The sequence below is a fragment of the Furipterus horrens genome, unplaced genomic scaffold (genome assembly GCF_987537825.1).
Source record: "Furipterus horrens unplaced genomic scaffold, mFurHor1.1.pri manual_scaffold_4, whole genome shotgun sequence".
NCBI classification, from domain to species: Eukaryota; Metazoa; Chordata; class Mammalia; order Chiroptera; family Furipteridae; genus Furipterus; species Furipterus horrens.
The window spans coordinates 204,722,429-204,738,872 of NW_028327174.1; the positions used below are offsets into that span (position 1 = coordinate 204,722,429).

The following is a 16,444-nucleotide window of genomic DNA, read 5'->3' on the forward strand; positions in this document are numbered from 1 at the left end:
CCAGAAGACAGTCCGCGGTGCTGGGCCAACCACCGAGTCGAGGACACTTGCTACAGCAGCTCCAAGAACTGCACGTGCTGAGACTGAAACCCACAGGGAGTCCTGGGCGTCCCGCCTGCAGCTCAGAGCCAGTAGCCCGGGCAGTGGCAGAGGCAGAGGGCTGGTCACTCTGACACAACAGGACCACATAACCTCTATCTGGTACAAGAGGGTCAGGTCAGCAGCCCCACATGCTGGGATCCAGCAGGTTAGAAACAAGCCCCCACTGAGCCGTCTGGTTGCTGAACTTTCAGCTATGCTGTCGGCTGCGCGGCTACAGGGGGCAGGAGGCTGCAGCTATTGGGAGAGAAGCCAGGTGCCAGGTATCAGGTAGAAGACGAGGGAAGGAAATGGACAGAACCAGCTAGACTCACCGGCACCTCCATGACGGCACCTGCTCCAGGGGCCACGGTGGTGACTGAGCGAGAGGGAAGGACTGCCACAGGGGCCGGCTCTAGACCGGAGGCCACGTTCCCCGCTCCAGCCCAGGACCCTTTGCCAGCAGGCTGGGTGTGTGGGCACAGCCGCCTGCTGTGGCACCAGCTCCCAGTGGCCATGGTGGACAGTGATCCCCAGGGCAAGGCTATGTCTAAGAGCCACAAGACACCCTAGAAAGCCACCAAGTGTCAGGACCCTGCATGGCACTCTGTGGCCAGCTGAGACACCGGGCACTTCCCTTTCAATGCGATATTCTGATGAAGGGCTGACCACAGGACAGCCTGCACGGGCCAGGGGATGCAGACGGGCCGGAGTGCCCTGCTGGCCACTCCCCAAAGGACAGACAAATCCCACAGCCTGTAGTTCAGTGCCTCCTTGTCTCAGGGGTCTTTGTTTGAAAGCAGACTGAGCACCCAGGGCCCATGCCTAGCAGACCACCGAACCCCCAACATGCCTACCTTCACAGGCCCTCCCACCCCCCACCCCCCTGTCCTGGACACAGCTGGCCTCTGGAAGCAGGAGCCACCCCAGCCCTGGGAATGCCCCGAGCTCGAGGCAGCTGTAGGGGAGACCATCTCTCAGGATCACACATACCTCCCCACTTGCTCTGCGCCCACTGCAGCTCAACATAGGGTCTGGAGGGACTTGGAACAAATCTCCCGTATGCAGCAAGCGTCTCTGCCCTAGGAAGTATGCTGCACCTGACCTGCAGTGGCAAAGGGGAGCTTCTCCGTCAAAACAAGTGTGGGGGACATGTGGAGTCCTCTGCCCTTCAGAAAAACCCTCCTTTGGGGTCAGGACTGAACCCCCTGCCCGTTGCGTGCTGCCATCACTGTTTCCAGTCTCGTTCTTCAGGACACACTGCCTGGGGCACAGCAAGCATGCAACAGCCACTAGGAGCTTGACTCACAGACCCAAGGCCACCTACGGGCTGTCGCCGCCAGGGGACGAGCTCAGGCGCCCTGGCTGCTTCCAGTCTTGGGCAGGGCCTCAGCAGGCCTGCCAGCCACAGGCCCCTGCGGAGCTCCCAGCCGCTCAGCAGGGTCCCGATGAGAACTTCCCGGAGCCGTGCCTGCTCCACAGTGGCTGGCGCACTCAGCCACAAGACAGCAGTGGGTCTGAGCCTCACTCCCACCGCCAGGCATTTCCTGGAGAACCCAGGGGCAAGGCAGGCCCCCCGAACCCCCAGAGTCCATGCGAAGCACACTCAGCAGCAGGTGAAGAGCACAGAGCTGGGGGCCTAGGTCACTGCCAGGGACTCCCCTGCAGTGCGCTCATGAGGGGCAGCTCCTGCTCCATGACAGCCTGAGACACGTGGCCTGACCATTGGCCATTTTGAGGATTACAGCAAATGATTCTATTCGCAGTTTCTAACCCTCCACTGACTCCCCCCAAAAAACTGTACATGAGTTTACAAACATATTAACATATAAATAATGAGAAGCATCCTGGCAGCAGCCTCCCCGGCTGTCTCTACTCCAGGGAACACTTCCAGGAGCGCTGTGACAAAGGGCCTCTCCGGGCCGCTCTGGGCGCATTGCTAGCTTCTTCAGCACTGCCAGGTCCAACCAGCGTGTCCGCGGTGCCGAAGGAAGACCGGGAGCCGCACGGCCAGCCGCCGCCCATGGCCAGTCACCGCTCCGGCTCCAGCTCGTGCTGGAAGGGGCGCCTCTTCTCCCGACAGTGCTTCTTGTGGGCGGGCCAGTCCTTCTGTTGGCACTGGGAGCCGCAGTACCGGGCCACCTGGCAGCGCCCGCAGATGTTGAACTCCCGGAGCTGGAAGAACACAGAAGAGGGGCTCACGGTCAGGCGGAGGGGAGGGACCTGCGACCCCAGTTCCCTCGACTGGAGAGGCACCGAGGGATCCGAGGGGACGCAGGGAGTGGAGCAGCCGGAGTGCTCCCGCGGCCCGTACCTGCTTCTCGATCACCGTGCAGGGCGGGTAGTGGCACTCGTAGTAGGTGCAGGAGTTCTCCTCTTCCTCCACCACGTCGCCGTTGGCATTGTAGTACCGCGTCACGTTCAGGACGGGGAACTGCTCCTCAATGGGGTCCGTGGGGAGCTGCTGGATCGCGAGCCAGTACAAGCTTTGCTCCCTGAAGGAGAAGGGGACCAGCTCAAGGCACAAGTGACACAAGTGACAATGGCAGGACTCCAGGATGGACGAGCTGTTTCCTCGTGCTCAGGAGGCCCCCGCCCCGGTTTTTGTTATGGCGACGGGTCCGCTAACTGCATGCCTTCTCTCCATGACATCGACAACTAGCACTTCGTCTTCCCGCTCACAGGTGAGGAGCAGGGCCACGTCGCTCCCACACCCGGGACTGATGGGCACACAGCAGACACGGGCACCTTAAGGTATCACTCAGCCCCCAGCCATGCCCAGGTCACCTGAGCAAGGCCAGGCAGCCCCTCTCCCTGCTCATGGTCCCGGCAGCGCCCGCTTCTGCCGCTGGTTGCTCCTTCTCCCCTTTGATGCTGTGAAGGGCTCCACATCCTTCCGAACACCCGTCCTGTGTGAGTGGCTAGCGAGGTTGCTACCGAAGAGCTCCACCCAACCCTGGAGCTGAGGGAGGTGCTCTGATGGGGCAGGCGGGGCGTGTGCGGGGCAGAGTGGCCCACCTGCAGCCCTGGCCGCGGGGCACGGGAATCACATTGGGGGCCAGGCCTGCAGAGTCCTGAGTAAGAGGGGGAAGGGTCACCCTCACCTGACACGGCCTACACAAATGAACTCAAAGCGAAACAAGGACCTAAACACCAGACCTCCAACAGCCCTGGCCGGGTAGCTCAGATGGCGGGAGCAGCACCCCGAGACACCAAGGCTACGGGTTTGATCCCCGGGCAGGGCCCATACTAGAGTCAACCGATGATGCATTGATAAGTGCAGCCACAAATCAATGTTTCTCTCTCTAAAACAATAAAAGAAACAAAACTTCAAACAAAAGGTCTCTTAGAAGCAAACAGGGAACAAAAGCTGCACTACACTGGGCCTGGCCATGACTTCTCAGATATGGCACCAAAGTCCCAGGTGACAGAAGAAAAAGCAGACACACCACACTTCACAAAATTTTTGAAATGTTGGGCATCAAAAGACACTATCCACAGAGTAGAAAAGGAGCCCACAGAATGAGGGAAAATATTTGCAAACCATACATCTGATAATGGGTTAATATCCAGAATATATAAAGAACTACTGCAATTCAACATGACACAAACAACACAATTTAAAAATGGGCGAAAGGCTTGGTCAGGGTGGCGGCGCAGGCAGACACAGCTCGCCTCTTTGCATGACCACATCAAGATTACAAGTAAATTACAGAACAGCCATCACTCAGACCCGTCAGAAATGAAGTTGAATGGAAGTCTGCCAGCCACGGAATTAAAGAAGCCACACCCATCCAGACGGGCAGGGGGGGCGCAGACGCGAACAGGCTGGTCTCACCCACGTGTGGCGGATAAAGATTTGGGAGGAACATCTTAGGAGCACGGAGTCCCAACCCCACACCAGGCCCCCAGCCCAGGGTCCCAGTGTCAAGACAGTAACTCCCCACAACTTCTGGCTGCAAAAACCAGAATGGGTTGAGTCAGTGGAAGAAACTGCTGGAGCCCCAAGCAGTTCCTCTTAACCCTTTGAGTGCCATGCATAATTCGAAATTTGGATCAACATGAGAAAAAGTTATATAAATATATAACTTGAAGTACAAAAAGAGAACAAAACATAAAATAGGAATTATTCCATTGTTATTTACATTTACAGCCATTGAAAAAAAGTCGCTGGGAGCGACGCTGACACTTCTGGGAAAATTTGTCAGCGTCGCTCACAGCAACATTGGCACTCAGAAGGGTTCAAGAACACACACACGGACTCACCTGCTCAGACTCGCTCCCTCTGGGCTCCAGCACCAGGGTAGCAGCTTGAAAGGCCCCAGTGGTGCACAGGGAGGAACTGAAGTGTCTGGCATCAAGGCGAGCAGAGGCCACTGTCCCTTTACTAAACCCTCCCCCAACAGAGCCCGTAAGCTGGTGCCATAGCTGAGACTCCATCAACCTGGCTGACACTGTTTCACCCGCCTTGGAGCTCTCCAGAGACTCCGCCCCTCAAGCTGCTTGTCCATATGAGTGGCTGGTCTTGGCTCATGATGCACAACTTCCTAAATCCTCTCACACAAGCAACAGCCGGCCTCAGTGAGCCCCAGGCCCGGCACTAGCAGCAGCCAGCCTAGATTCACAGCCTGGCTTTGCCTAGAATCTCGAAGCCCAGCACAAGTAGCAGCCATCAAAGATGGCTTTACAGCTCAGGCAGGGTGGCCGCCGGCAAAACACAGGTGGGGGCTGACCTTGGCCTGCACTACCTGGGAAACCCCAGGGCCAGCACACCCAGTGGGCAGCTACAGACCACGTCAGAGCACCAGCGCCCTGCCCCTGCACAGCTGATCCTCCACCGAGGGTGGAGGTTGGTGGTCACTGGTCACAGCCAGTCCTTGCAGCTGACTGGCCTGGGTGAATCCCTCCCACTGACCTGCCAACAGCAACCAAGGCTCAGCTACAAGAGGAGGGTGTCCTCGGCCAACATGAAGGGTGCACCTTGACTACCCAGCTTGGTTGTAGGGGGAGGCTGTGCCACTGGACTCTAAGGACACTCACTACATTAGGGTCACACTACCAAGACAGGGAGTCCAAGCAGCTCTACCTAATACATAGGAACAAACCCAGAGAGGCTGCCAAAATGAGGAGACAAAGAAACCTGGCCCAACTGAAAGAACAGATCAAAACTCCAGAAAAAGAGCCAAACTAAATGGAGATAAGCAATCTCTCAGATGCAGAGTTCAGAACACTGGTTATCAGGATGCTCAAGAAACTCAGTGAGAACCTCAGCAGCATAAAAAAGATCCAGTCAGAAATGAAGGATACACTAATTGAGATAAAGAACAATTTATAGAGAAACAACAGTAGAGTGAATGAAGCCAAGGATCAGATCAATTATTTGGAACTTAAGAAACCAAAGAACATCAATCAAAACAAGAAAAAAGAATCCAAAACAATGAGGATAGTGTAAGTAGCCTCTGGGACAACTTCAAGTGTTCCAATATTTGCATCAAAGGGGTTCCAGAAGGAGAAGAGAAAGATCAAGAAATTGGAAATCTATTTGAAAAAATAGTGAAAGAAAAGTTCCCCAATTTGGTGAAGGAAACAGACGTTCAAGTCCAGGAAGCAGAGTCTCAAACAAGATGGATGCAAAGAGGCCCACTCCAAGACACATCATAATTAGAACGCCAAAGGTTAGAGATAAAGAGAATCTTAAAAGTAGGAACAGAAAAAGAGTTTGCTGCAGAGTAGTTCCCATAAGATTGTCAGTTGATTTCTCAAAAGACACTTTGCAGGCAAGAAGGGACTGGCAAGAAGTACTCAATGTGATGAAAAGCAAGGACCTACAACCAGGATTACTCTACCCAGCAAAGCTATCATTTAGAATGGAAGGGCAGAGGAAGTGCTTCCCAGACAAGGTGAAGCTGAAGGAGTTCATCATCACCAAGCCTTTATTACATGAAATGTTAAAGAGACTCATTTAAGAAAAAGGTCAAAACTATCAACAATAAAATGGCAGTAAATATCAACAACTGAATCTAAAAAACAAAGTAAGCAAACAAGAATGGAGACGGAATCACGGACACAGAGAGCATTCTGATGGCTGTCAGGTGGGAGGGGAGTTGCAGGGGATGGGTGAAGAGGTAAGGGGATTAAGAAGTACGGCCCTGGCTGGTGTGGCTCAGTGGACTGAGTGTTGTGTCCTGCAGACTGAAGGGTCGCAGGTTCAATTCCCAGTCAAGGCACAGGCCTGGGTTGTGGACCAGGTCCCCATTCGGGATGTGCAAGAGGCAACTGATTGATATTTCACTCCCCTTCTCCCTCCCTCCCTCCCCCTCTCTGTAAAACTAAATAATAAAATCCAAATAAATAAAAGTAAAACATCAAAAAAATAAATAAAATAAAATGGAGCAGCCACTGTTAAAACTGTATGGCTGGTCCTCAAAACTAAAACTGCTTTATGACCCAGCAATTCCACTTCTGGGAATATGCTCAGAAGAATTAAAATCGGGGTCTGTAAGACCCACATTCACAGCTGCGTCACCCACAGACGCTGAAACGTGGAAGCAGCCCCAGTGCCCATCGGTAGGTGAGCGGTGAGGAAAACCGCGCGCGCAGGTCCAATGAGGTGTGAGCTGTAAGAAGGAAGGGATGAGGCTTCACAGCCCCGAGACCCTGGAAGGAGTGGTACCATCGCTGGGCAACAGGGGTGGCGGCGGGGACCCTGCCCGAGGTCAGGGAGCGCTCCCTGGACCGCCGGCCGGCCTTCATTCTGTCTGCTGGGACAGCTCTCTGTCCCCAGTGCTTGGGTAGCAAAGTGAGCTCACGTGAGCGCACCGCTGACCCCGGAGTGTCCTCGGTGCTTCAGGGACGCTGCCCCTGTGCAAAGCAAGCCTGCAGCTCCGGAGCGGCGCAGAGGACAACCTGCAGGTGGCGGCCCCGTGGCATCCACACCTCCGCTCGGGGAGCCAGTAAGCCCCCTATCTTTGCTTCAGCCAAACTGGGCCCGATTTCTGTCACTTTCAACCCAAAACCTAGGAGGGTAACTGTTACAAGAGGGTCAATTTCCCTCAAGGACAGGGAATTTTAGGGCCGTACCCTAACATCAGGGGAGACAACCCGGAGGCTGGGGCCCCAGCCCTGCCCCTCTCGCCCTCCAAAGCCTGGCAGGAAGCCAGGGTGTGCAGGACCCCGCAGGGCGCAGCAGAGTTGGCTGGGTGTGGTGTCCGGAGCGCCTGGGGCCGCCCCTCCCCACGAAGCAAGCTGGGCCGCACGATCCTGCCTCTGCCGCTCAGGGCCACTGTGAGCAACAACCGCAACAGCTGACCTGCATCCACCCGCCCAGACCCCAGGACGCACGGACCTGTCCAGTCTCACTGACATCTGTCTGCTGGGGTCATCACCGCTGCCCACAGGCCTGCCGACACGCAGACACCGCAGGGAGTGCCCCTGAACCTAGAGAGCATGGCAGCCAGGGATACCCTGGCTCGTGACAGCTCCCAACTCCCGCCCTGCTACTTGCTGGCCCCACCTCACCCCAAGGCCCCATGAAGCTCCCAGCTGGGCTGCGTCCTGTGCACCCACATGGGCTCCCTGAGCCATCCTGAGCACAGGCCCTATTTCAGGACCACGGAGAGGAGAGACCCAGGCCCCAGCCACACTCTCCCGCTTCTCCAGACCACTGTGCACTGTTCAGCAAAGAGCGTGACAAAAGCCCCGTCTGTGTGCATGGGGGGCCCCCGAGATGGGGACACCAGCTTGCCGCAGGGGCCTGGAGAGGTCCGACCCGTGCGCAGGCATCCAGCCCAGACAAGCCTTCTCCCCAACAGACCTGGTCACCAGAAGACCAACCCCAAAAGATAATCATCAGAATCATACGTGCCTCCGAGAAGAAAAGGAAGACCCTGCACTTGGGAGGGAAAGTAACCAAGGCCCCCAACCCACAGAAGCATCAGAGCAAAACAGAGACACAGGCCCCACTTGGCAGCGAGAGCCTGGAGAAGGCCGTACTCTGGCGGCACTGCCCTCACCACCAGGCTCGACAAGACCCACCTCTGTTTGCTGGACGTCTCTTCCGCTCTGGGCCGCCAGCCCCACGGCACCAGCTGCAGGTTGTCCAGGCGATTGTCCACGGTCACAGCGTTGAGATGCACGACCTGGAATCCGGGAGCGATGCCACCCCTGTGCCGCTCCCTAGAACATGGACAGCTCTCGATCTGCCTCCCAGACCCCCCAACATCTCAGCCACATGCTCTGGGCTGGCCCCTTGTCACACTGACGGTGTAACGCCAAGAGCAACGCTGCCCAGGATCCAAGGGGTCAGCCTAGGGCCCACAAAGGACCAACCGTGCTGACAGTTCAGCCTCTGGACTGAAGAGCTAGGCTGCAGGGCACCGAGGCTGGAGCCCCAAACGTCTAACACGCAGCCTACAACACGTGCCACCTGAGCGGTCCCAGCGTGCACGCCAAGGGCTGCAGCTCCTCCCCCACATGCCACTAACAGGCTCAGCCAGAGCCCAGCAGGGACCGGAGCCCGCGGGGCAGTGTGTGTGTTGTCCCCCACCCCACCCCGGGGAGCAGCACAACAGCAAGAGCTCTTGGTCTGGAGACTGGGGCGGCCCCGTGGCACCACCACACGCCGTCGCTGCTCTGAGTTAGCGGCAGTGTGAGGGCAGCAGGCCGCCCCGGCTCCCTGCACCCAGTGTCCGTCTGGGTCACGCAGCCCCTGGGGGTGGGGGAAGCAAGCAGCTCAAAAATACCCACCAGAGCAGCTCGTGAAGAAGCCTTCCCGACCCCCTTCCTCGGTTTTTGTCAAAGGCATACGCGAATATCTTAGCACCGTTTCCGTCTGCGTCTACTTCCATCCGGGCCTGAGAACATGCAGGACACAGGTCTGTTAAAGCCTCCCATTCTCAACAACAGTTCAGTTACCTCCTAGAAGAGACAGGTGCCAGAGGGACAGAGGGCAGCCTGTTCCTGGGCCTCTGGGAGCCGGCAGAGCTCAAGAAGCCAGTCATGTCCCAAGAGCGCTCTCTTGCGTTTGAGCAAGGGACGCTCGGACCACCGTGCACCGTGCCGGAGACGCAGAGAAACAACGTGGCTGCCCTTCAAAGGGCCCACAACCCAGAGAGGAAGACAAACCCCTGCCGTGGAGGGGGCTGGGTCCAGCCTCCTGGAGGCTCCTGAAAGGGAGGTTCGGGTGGGGGAGGCCTGGGGCAGGAACAGAGGCTGGTCGGGTGGGGAGAGAGGAAGGCAGGGGCGCTCAGGGAGCTGAGAGGAAGGAGAGCTCTGGGCACTGGGAGGAACAGGGCCAAGGCCGGGGAAAGTGGGGTGGCACTGGATAAGCCCCTAAGGAACCAGGCCTTGTCCCCACTTGAATTCAGTCACAAGCATGCCACCACCGGTCTGTTTTCAAGGAAGAGTGGCAAGCAGGGTGGCCTCGGGGAGAACCAGCGTCACAGAGGCCGCGCGGAGACGCGTGTCCCGAGTGCAGCTTCCCAGGCCCTCCCGACCCTCCCCAGGCACCGGCCGGAAGCGGGCCGCAAAGGGCGCCGTCCTTACCTCGAAGGAGTAGCCCTCCACCAGCGGGATGTCCTGCTCGTCTATCAGGGTGTACTTGGTCTGCAAATTAAGCACATTTCAGTCACGCGTGGGGTCTGGGTTAGCGCTGGGGACTGGCAGCCATGGCCCCTCCGGACTAAGCGAGGGCAGCGGGCGGGGGCGCGGGCCCAGAGCCGCGCCAAAGCTCGCCCTTCCCCGCCCAGGCTGCGCGGGAGGAGCACACTGCCCTCTCGCCAGGGACGGGCCGCAGCACTGCCGCCCCGGTGGCCGACCTCCACTCTGCGCCTCGGAAACCTGGCCCACCGCGGTGGCTCCGCCGCAGGGGCGGGAGGGGGCCCGGGCTGCGGCAGAACACCCAGAAAGTGTCAACTCCTGTTTGCTCACCAAGAGCACTCGGCCCCCAGCTGCCTTTTTGTTCCCAGTGCCAGCTTTAAGAAACGACACTAGTGGGACCGATCGCAAAACGAGACGGGGTCGCAGAGCGGGTGGGAGCCCAGCCTCCCCTAGTACGAAGGCCCCGGCCCTCCGGCACGGAGGGCAGAAGCCGGCCCCCGGCGGGACTAGTCTCGCTTCTCCCTGGAAGCCTTTCTCCTCGGACCGGAGCCCGCGTTCCCTTCATCTGACCGCCTCTGCTCCTCTCTCCCCCCCGAAGCTCCCGCCCAGGGTGAGGTCCGGGCTGCGGCAGCCGCGCGGCCGGCCCCTGGAAACAGCCGAGCCTCCACGGCCACAGGTGCTGGGCAGCCCCGGCCTCGGACGCGCGGAGGGCGCGGCCCGGCAAGGGAGAGCAGCAGCGGCAGGCCCTGCCCGGGGAGGCCCACTGAGGCTCGGCCGGCCGCGGCCACCGCGAGCAGCGTGGAAACCGTGCGCAGCCCCACGAGGACCCGCAGGCACGGGCGGCGCGCACACGCCGGTCTCGGCACGGGGCGAGCGCGCCGCACTGGACGGGCGCTGCGCTCCCCGCGCCGCAAGCGCAGCCGGCAGCCCCCTCCTCGCGGGCCGCGGCGCCCGGTCGGAGCCCCAGGCCACGGCCCGCATAGGGCTGCCCGGCGGGGACACGCCGCCGCCCGGGCGGCCACCCGCACAACCGCCGCGCCCCCGGCGCTGCGCCCCCCGGCCCCGCCCCGGCCACGCGCCGCTCACCTTCCCGGCCACCCGGCCGAGCCGCACGATGCCCAATTTGAAGTCGGTCATGGCCAGGCCTGCGCTCGGCCGGCGGCACCGCTCCCTCGGGAGGCGCCGGACCGGGGCGGGGCCGCGGCGTGCCGGGCGAGCCGGGCGGGCGGGCAGGGGTCGGGTCCGGGCAGCCGGGCGGGACGAGGCTGGGCCGGGCTCAGGCCACCGCCGCCGCCGCAGCCGCCGCCGCCGCCGCCTCGGGCCCGCCGGACCTGCCACGCGCCGCCGCTGTCGCCGCGCGCACCGCCGCAAGCCGAGTCGGGGGCGGGGCGCGGTTCGAACACACCCCCCGCCCGCCACCGCCCGGCCAATAGCGGGGCGCGCACTGCACCGGCTGGCGCGCGCCGCCCCGCCTCGGCCAATGGGGAGCGGGAGAGTGCGCCGGCGCGCCGAGGAGCGAGGCGAGCGCGGGGGAGGGGCGCGGCCGGGGGGCGGTGCCTTGCGGCCACCCCGCGTACGTCAGTTTCGCGGGAAGCTTTGTGCTGGCGTCTGCTCGCGCCGCTCTCCGCCATGGACCCCGCACTTGACCCCCGACCTCGCGCCGGACCCTGCGTCTAGGTGCCGCGCCGCGCCGCCCCGCCCCCTCGGTTCTCTCCCGGCTTCGCTACCCGGAGCTGTCCGGAGGATCCCGCAGGTTCGGGTCTCTGCAGCCGTCGCTGCGGCCCCCGCCGTAAACGGTCTCGCGTCCGCAGGGACACGGGGTGTGGACGGGACCCTGGAGCTCCCGGCCGCCTTGGATCCGGGCTGGTGGCCCGCACCTGCAGGACGCGGGAAGAGGCCCGAGCTGAGCGCCCTCCTCCCGCCCGGCCAGCGCATCTCCTACTCCCGGGCCTGGGCTGGATCACAGAGGCCGCCCCGACCCCGGCTACCCCAGCCTTGCCTGGGGCTCAGGCTCCTTAACCGAGGGCGGGCGAGACCCAGGGCGTGGAACAGCCTGGTCCAGGGACAACGGGGGCTGCCGTCTTTGGGGGCCTGCGTCCTCCCCCCCCCCGTGCCTCCTGGCAACCACTCCCGCCTGTGCCCATGAATGTACAGCCCCACTCACTTCCCAGGGAGGGAGGCAGGAGAGACCCGGGAGAAATGAGTTGTCAGAAAGCGGTGAAGGCCGCGGGAGACTCTTGTAGGTCAGCAGTAGGGGTTGGGGTCTTGGAGAAGGCCCATTGCCAAGTCCGTCTGAACAGACAGTGGAAGGGGTCGGCGTGAGTCACGTCCACATCCCGCGGAGCACTCTCCGCCCAGGAGGGGCCCCGGAGTGGCCCTGGACCAAGAACTTCGCTGGCACGTGTGTCACCAGAATGGGGCGGGGGCGGGGGCGGGGGGCTCTTGTAAGGACTTGGACTTTGACGCTGGGAAAGAAGGGAGGACACAATGAGTTACCACCTCACACCTGTCCGAATGGTTATCAGCAATAAATCAAACGAGCGTTGGCCGGTGTGGGAAAAGGGAGCCCTTGTGCACTGTTGCCGGGATTACAAACGGGTGCAGCCGCTGTGGAAAACAGCATGGAGATTCCTCAAAAAGCGTTACAAATAGATCTGACCTAGAACCTCACAATTCCACTTCTGGGTATTGCTCTGAAGAAACCCAGAACATTCACTTGAAGAGATGCAAATTAATGTTCATTGCAGCGTTATTTACAATAGCCGAGCTATGGGAGCAACCCATGTGCCCATCAATAGACGAGTCGTTAAGGAAGTGGTGCGTATATACAATGGAATGTACTCAGCCATAAGGAAGAATAAAATTTTACGATTTGTGACAACGTGGAGGGACCTAGAGGGCATTGTGCTGAAATAAAGACAAATACCACACGATTCCTCTGATCTGTGGAATCTAAACAAAATAAGCAAAACAGAAACAGACTCAGATACAGAGAACAAACCGACAGTTGCCACATGGAAGGGGTGAAACAAGGGAAGGTATTAAGTACAAATTGCCACATATAAAAACAGCCCTGGGTGGAAAAGTGCAGGCAACAATGTTGTATTAGCTACATGCATGTGGCACTGGGTGGGTAAAGACTTTGTAACGTACATAAATGCCTAATCACTATGCTGTACAACTGAAACTAATATACTATGTATGTCAACTGTAAACGAGAAATTAGAAAGTATAACAAAGTGAGGCCGTTGGAGGATATGAAACAGAGGAGTAGCTTTTCAACGAATTGCACTGGCTGAGGGAGACAGTAGTTTATGGGGGGAAACGTGGAGGTGAGAATGCTGTTTGGGAAGCGCAAGTGAGCAGAAGGGTCCAGCCCAGAGGTGACGGAGTTCGGACACGTGCGGTGGCAGGGGTCTGCAGCAGTCAGGGGAGCCCTGGTTAGGCTGCAGTAACCAGCAGCCACACATTCTAGCGGCTTCACAAAATAAGCACACACTCCTCACTCGGGCTCCGTGTTAAGGTTACAGGCGGTCGAATATGTGAGGCTAGAGTTCAGGGGAGCTCTTCGGCCTGGGGTGTAACTGGCACTCATGACATTCACTGTATTCCAAAGATGGCCACGCAAGAAATGCAGACAGAGGAAGAGAGGGCAAAGGCTGTGCCCTGGGAATGCCCATGTTAAGGAAGAAGGGAGTTGGAAAGAGGAGGAGCCAGTAAAGAAAACCAAGAAGTTAGGTGACAGGTAAGCCAGGAGAGGGCCAGGTAGGGTGTGGAAGGGCCGGCCGGCCAGCTGTGTCACACGCTGCCGGGAGGTCTTGTAAGGTGGGGAATGGGAATTAATCAATAGATGGAGCGACACAGGGCACCAGTTACTTTGAAAAGTACAGTTCTGATGGAGTGGTGGGGGTAAGGAGTGGAGGGTACCCTGGCTGGTGCGGCTCATTGGATTGAGTGCCGGCCTGTGAGCCAAAGGGTCACCAGTTCGATTTCCGGTCAGGGCACATGCCAGCGTTGCGGGCTGGGTCCCCTGTTGGGGGCCTGTGAGAGGCAACCACACATTGATGTTTCTCTCTTTCTCCTCCATTCTCTAAAAATAAAATAAGTAAAATCTTTAAAAGGAGAAGGAGGAGAAGGAGTGGAAGAAGAGGACTGCAGACTGTGAGACACACAGCTCTTCCGAAGAATTTTTTGCTAAGAATAGGAGCAGAGAAATGGGACAAAAGCTAGAAAGAGAGGGGAAGTCAAGAGTAATGGGTTTTATAGTGGAAGAGAAAAGGGCATGTTTGTTCACCGACGGAATGACCCCAAAGAGAAGGAGAAGTTGGTGATGTAGGAGAGAGATGGAAGAATTTCCGGAGAGGCGAGGAATGAGGAACTGGCTTTAGGTAGGAGCAGGGGCCGCTCAGAGACGGTGCAGGGCCGAGTGGGTGTGGAGGAGGGAGTTTGGGGAATTATCTTCTGATGAAAACTTTCTACTTTTTTGATGAAGTAGAAAACAGGGTCAGCAGCTGAAAGTGGTTCGAGGAGAAGGGACCAGGAGAGACTGACCGACTAACCAGGAAAGAGCCAGGAAGACAGAGCAGGACGGCCTGGCGGCACGGGGCGGGTGGGGTGGGGTGGGGGCACCTGTCAGTGTGACTGTGGCTTTCTCCAGCCCCTCTAGGCTGCTCCGGAGAAGGCAAGAAGAAGGAGGGGGCTGGCTATGCCACGGGGACGCACTGGGAGGGAGGGAGGTGGGAGAGCCTCAGAGAGTCGTCCTGGTGCTTGCCCAGGGCATTTGAGCTGAACAAGGAGAGGAAACGCCCAAGGGGGCGAGATAGGTAGGTTGGCACTGAGGTGCTAGACAGACTGAGCTGGGAGAGCAGGCGGTGGTCAGGGAGGCATGGCCTTGAGATTGTGAGGAGCTGCACCTGCTGGTGACGACAATATTTTTCTGTTTTCTACTGATGCGTAATAAACCTTCCCAAGACGTAATGGCTTAAAACAACATTGGTTTATTATTTCTCACGATTCTGGTGCCAGCTGTCCCTTCCTTTGGTCTCAATCCTCTGGGGACTCGATGGGAGCACTTAATTTCTCTTCCATGTGTCCTTTCTCTGTGCGGTGTCTCTTTATCCAGGGTTTCCCCACGTGGCCAGGCAGGATAGCTGGACTTCCTTGCAGCATGGAGACTGTGTTTTAAGTGAGTTACCATGGAGCAAGCATTTATTGGACCTCTAATGGGATCACGCTGCTAGGATCGCACTGGCCCAAGCAAGTTACGCAGGCAAGCCCAGAGCCAGTGCAGGAGGGCTGTGCACCAGAGCGCAAATTCTGGGAAGTGTGCCTCATTGGGGGGTGGGGAGTGGTACAAGTGGAATAGCCTGTCCAGTCGGCCCCCTGCCCCCTGTCGCATGCAGATCGCACTCAATGCCTGCTAAGACCCCTGGAATTACTTCCTCGAGGCATTAGGCTTGGAGTCCAGTGTCTTATGATGTGCAAAAGGGCTAGAGGTGGGCGAGGCACATCAAGTGTGGCCCCTTTGGCTTCAGAGATGTGTTACCCACCCACCCCACCTAATACCAACATTCCATGGTGAAGCACAGGCTGAGTGATAGGCATCCAGTTCAAAAGGAAGTGCACTCCAGTCACTGGCCCAGAGCAGTTTTGAAATGCAGCCAGACATCTGTCATGATGTTCCTGGATCAGGGCTCGTCTGCTCCCTGCAAGTTTCCTAATCTATTGGGTTTTTTAAAGCAGTTCTTGGCTTTTCCCTCTGGGCTTTTGGCCCCGAAGTCCCTGTCACTTTCCCTTGTCCATAGGACGTGGTCCATGTTTGCAGCTGAGCAGCTCCCTCAGCCTGCTCCTCGCCTGTTCTGACTGGTGTAGCACAGTGAATTGGGCATCATCATGCAAACTGAAAGGTCATGATTTGATTCCCAGTCAGGGCACAGGCCTGGGTTGCAGGCCAGGTCTCCGGTTGGGGGCACGTGAGAGGTGACTGGTTGATGTTTCTCTCCCTTTCTTTCTCCCTCCCGTCCCCTCTCTCTAAATATAAATAAATAAAATCTTTTAAAAAAGGGGGCCCGAGGTCTCATTTATTTCAAATTCTATTCATTTTAGTTCAAGCGGATACAACCCTTAATAAAAGAAACTGTGTATTTTCTATGTATCAAGTTATAACTCACTTCATTAGGCAAACGTTACACTGTAGATGTCTTTAGGAAAGTTCCCACCTACTATGGGCTACAAGTCAGGTGAAGTGGGACAATGACCTCAAGATTCTTAAAGCCAATTGACCCTTTAAGCATTCTGCCAGGAAAATCAGACCATTGGATACATTTTATGTCTTCCACATGACCACGGACGCTGTCCTCACCAGTTTGCCTGCCAATACCTAATGTGGAACACTCCCTCTCCAGCCTCTACCTGCAGTGTCTCCCGGTGGCTTGGTTCCAGAGCCAGGGCCACACTCCAGAACCGGCTGTGGCAGCGCGTCCCGTCTAAGTACCGCCACCTGGTCCCGTGATCTACTGGCGCATGACAAACCACCCCAAAACTTCCTGGTTTAAAACAACTATTTTCTGGCTGGTGTACCTCCCCACACCATGCTTTTTCCACTTGTTGGCTTTCTGCAAACAAACAAATAAAACTATTTTCTCATGGTTCTGCAATCCAGATTGGGCTCCGCTGGTAGGTTCTGCTCTTGGCTGGTACGGTCCGTTGTCTCCAGTCGCCACCATTAGTTCCTTTCCTCCTTGTAAGTGTGTGATGCTCCACCCCCCCT

At 58.0% G+C, this 16,444-nt stretch overlaps 1 protein-coding gene across 1 annotated transcript; it reads right to left on the reverse strand.

Annotated features, from left to right (window-relative positions):
- Positions 1 to 1,883: 1,883 nt before the first annotated feature.
- On the reverse strand, positions 1,884 to 10,912 carry ZMYND19 (zinc finger MYND-type containing 19). Its single transcript, XM_090276055.1, has 6 exons — positions 10,762 to 10,912; positions 9,622 to 9,681; positions 8,824 to 8,930; positions 8,113 to 8,253; positions 2,393 to 2,573; positions 1,884 to 2,253 (listed from the first exon to the last, which is right to left on the reverse strand). The coding sequence occupies exons 1-6, from the start codon at positions 10,810 to 10,812 to the stop codon at positions 2,110 to 2,112; spliced, it is 684 nt and encodes a 227-aa protein (XP_090132181.1). The 5' UTR covers positions 10,813 to 10,912; the 3' UTR covers positions 1,884 to 2,109.
- Between the last annotated feature and the right edge of the window lie 5,532 nt (positions 10,913 to 16,444).

Bases quoted from the DNA above. Each gene is read 5' to 3' on its own strand.
- ZMYND19 (XM_090276055.1), bottom strand. From the start codon at position 10,812: ATGACCGACTTCAAATTGGGCATCGTGCGGCTCGGCCGGGTGGCCGGG. The intron at 9,682-10,761 runs GTGAGCGGCGCG...CTTAATTTGCAG, and splicing joins TCGGCCGGGTGGCCGGGAAG to ACCAAGTACACCCTGATAGA. The intron at 2,574-8,112 runs GTGGGTCTTGTC...CTTCTCCTTCAG, and splicing joins GAGACGTCCAGCAAACAGAG to GGAGCAAAGCTTGTACTGGC.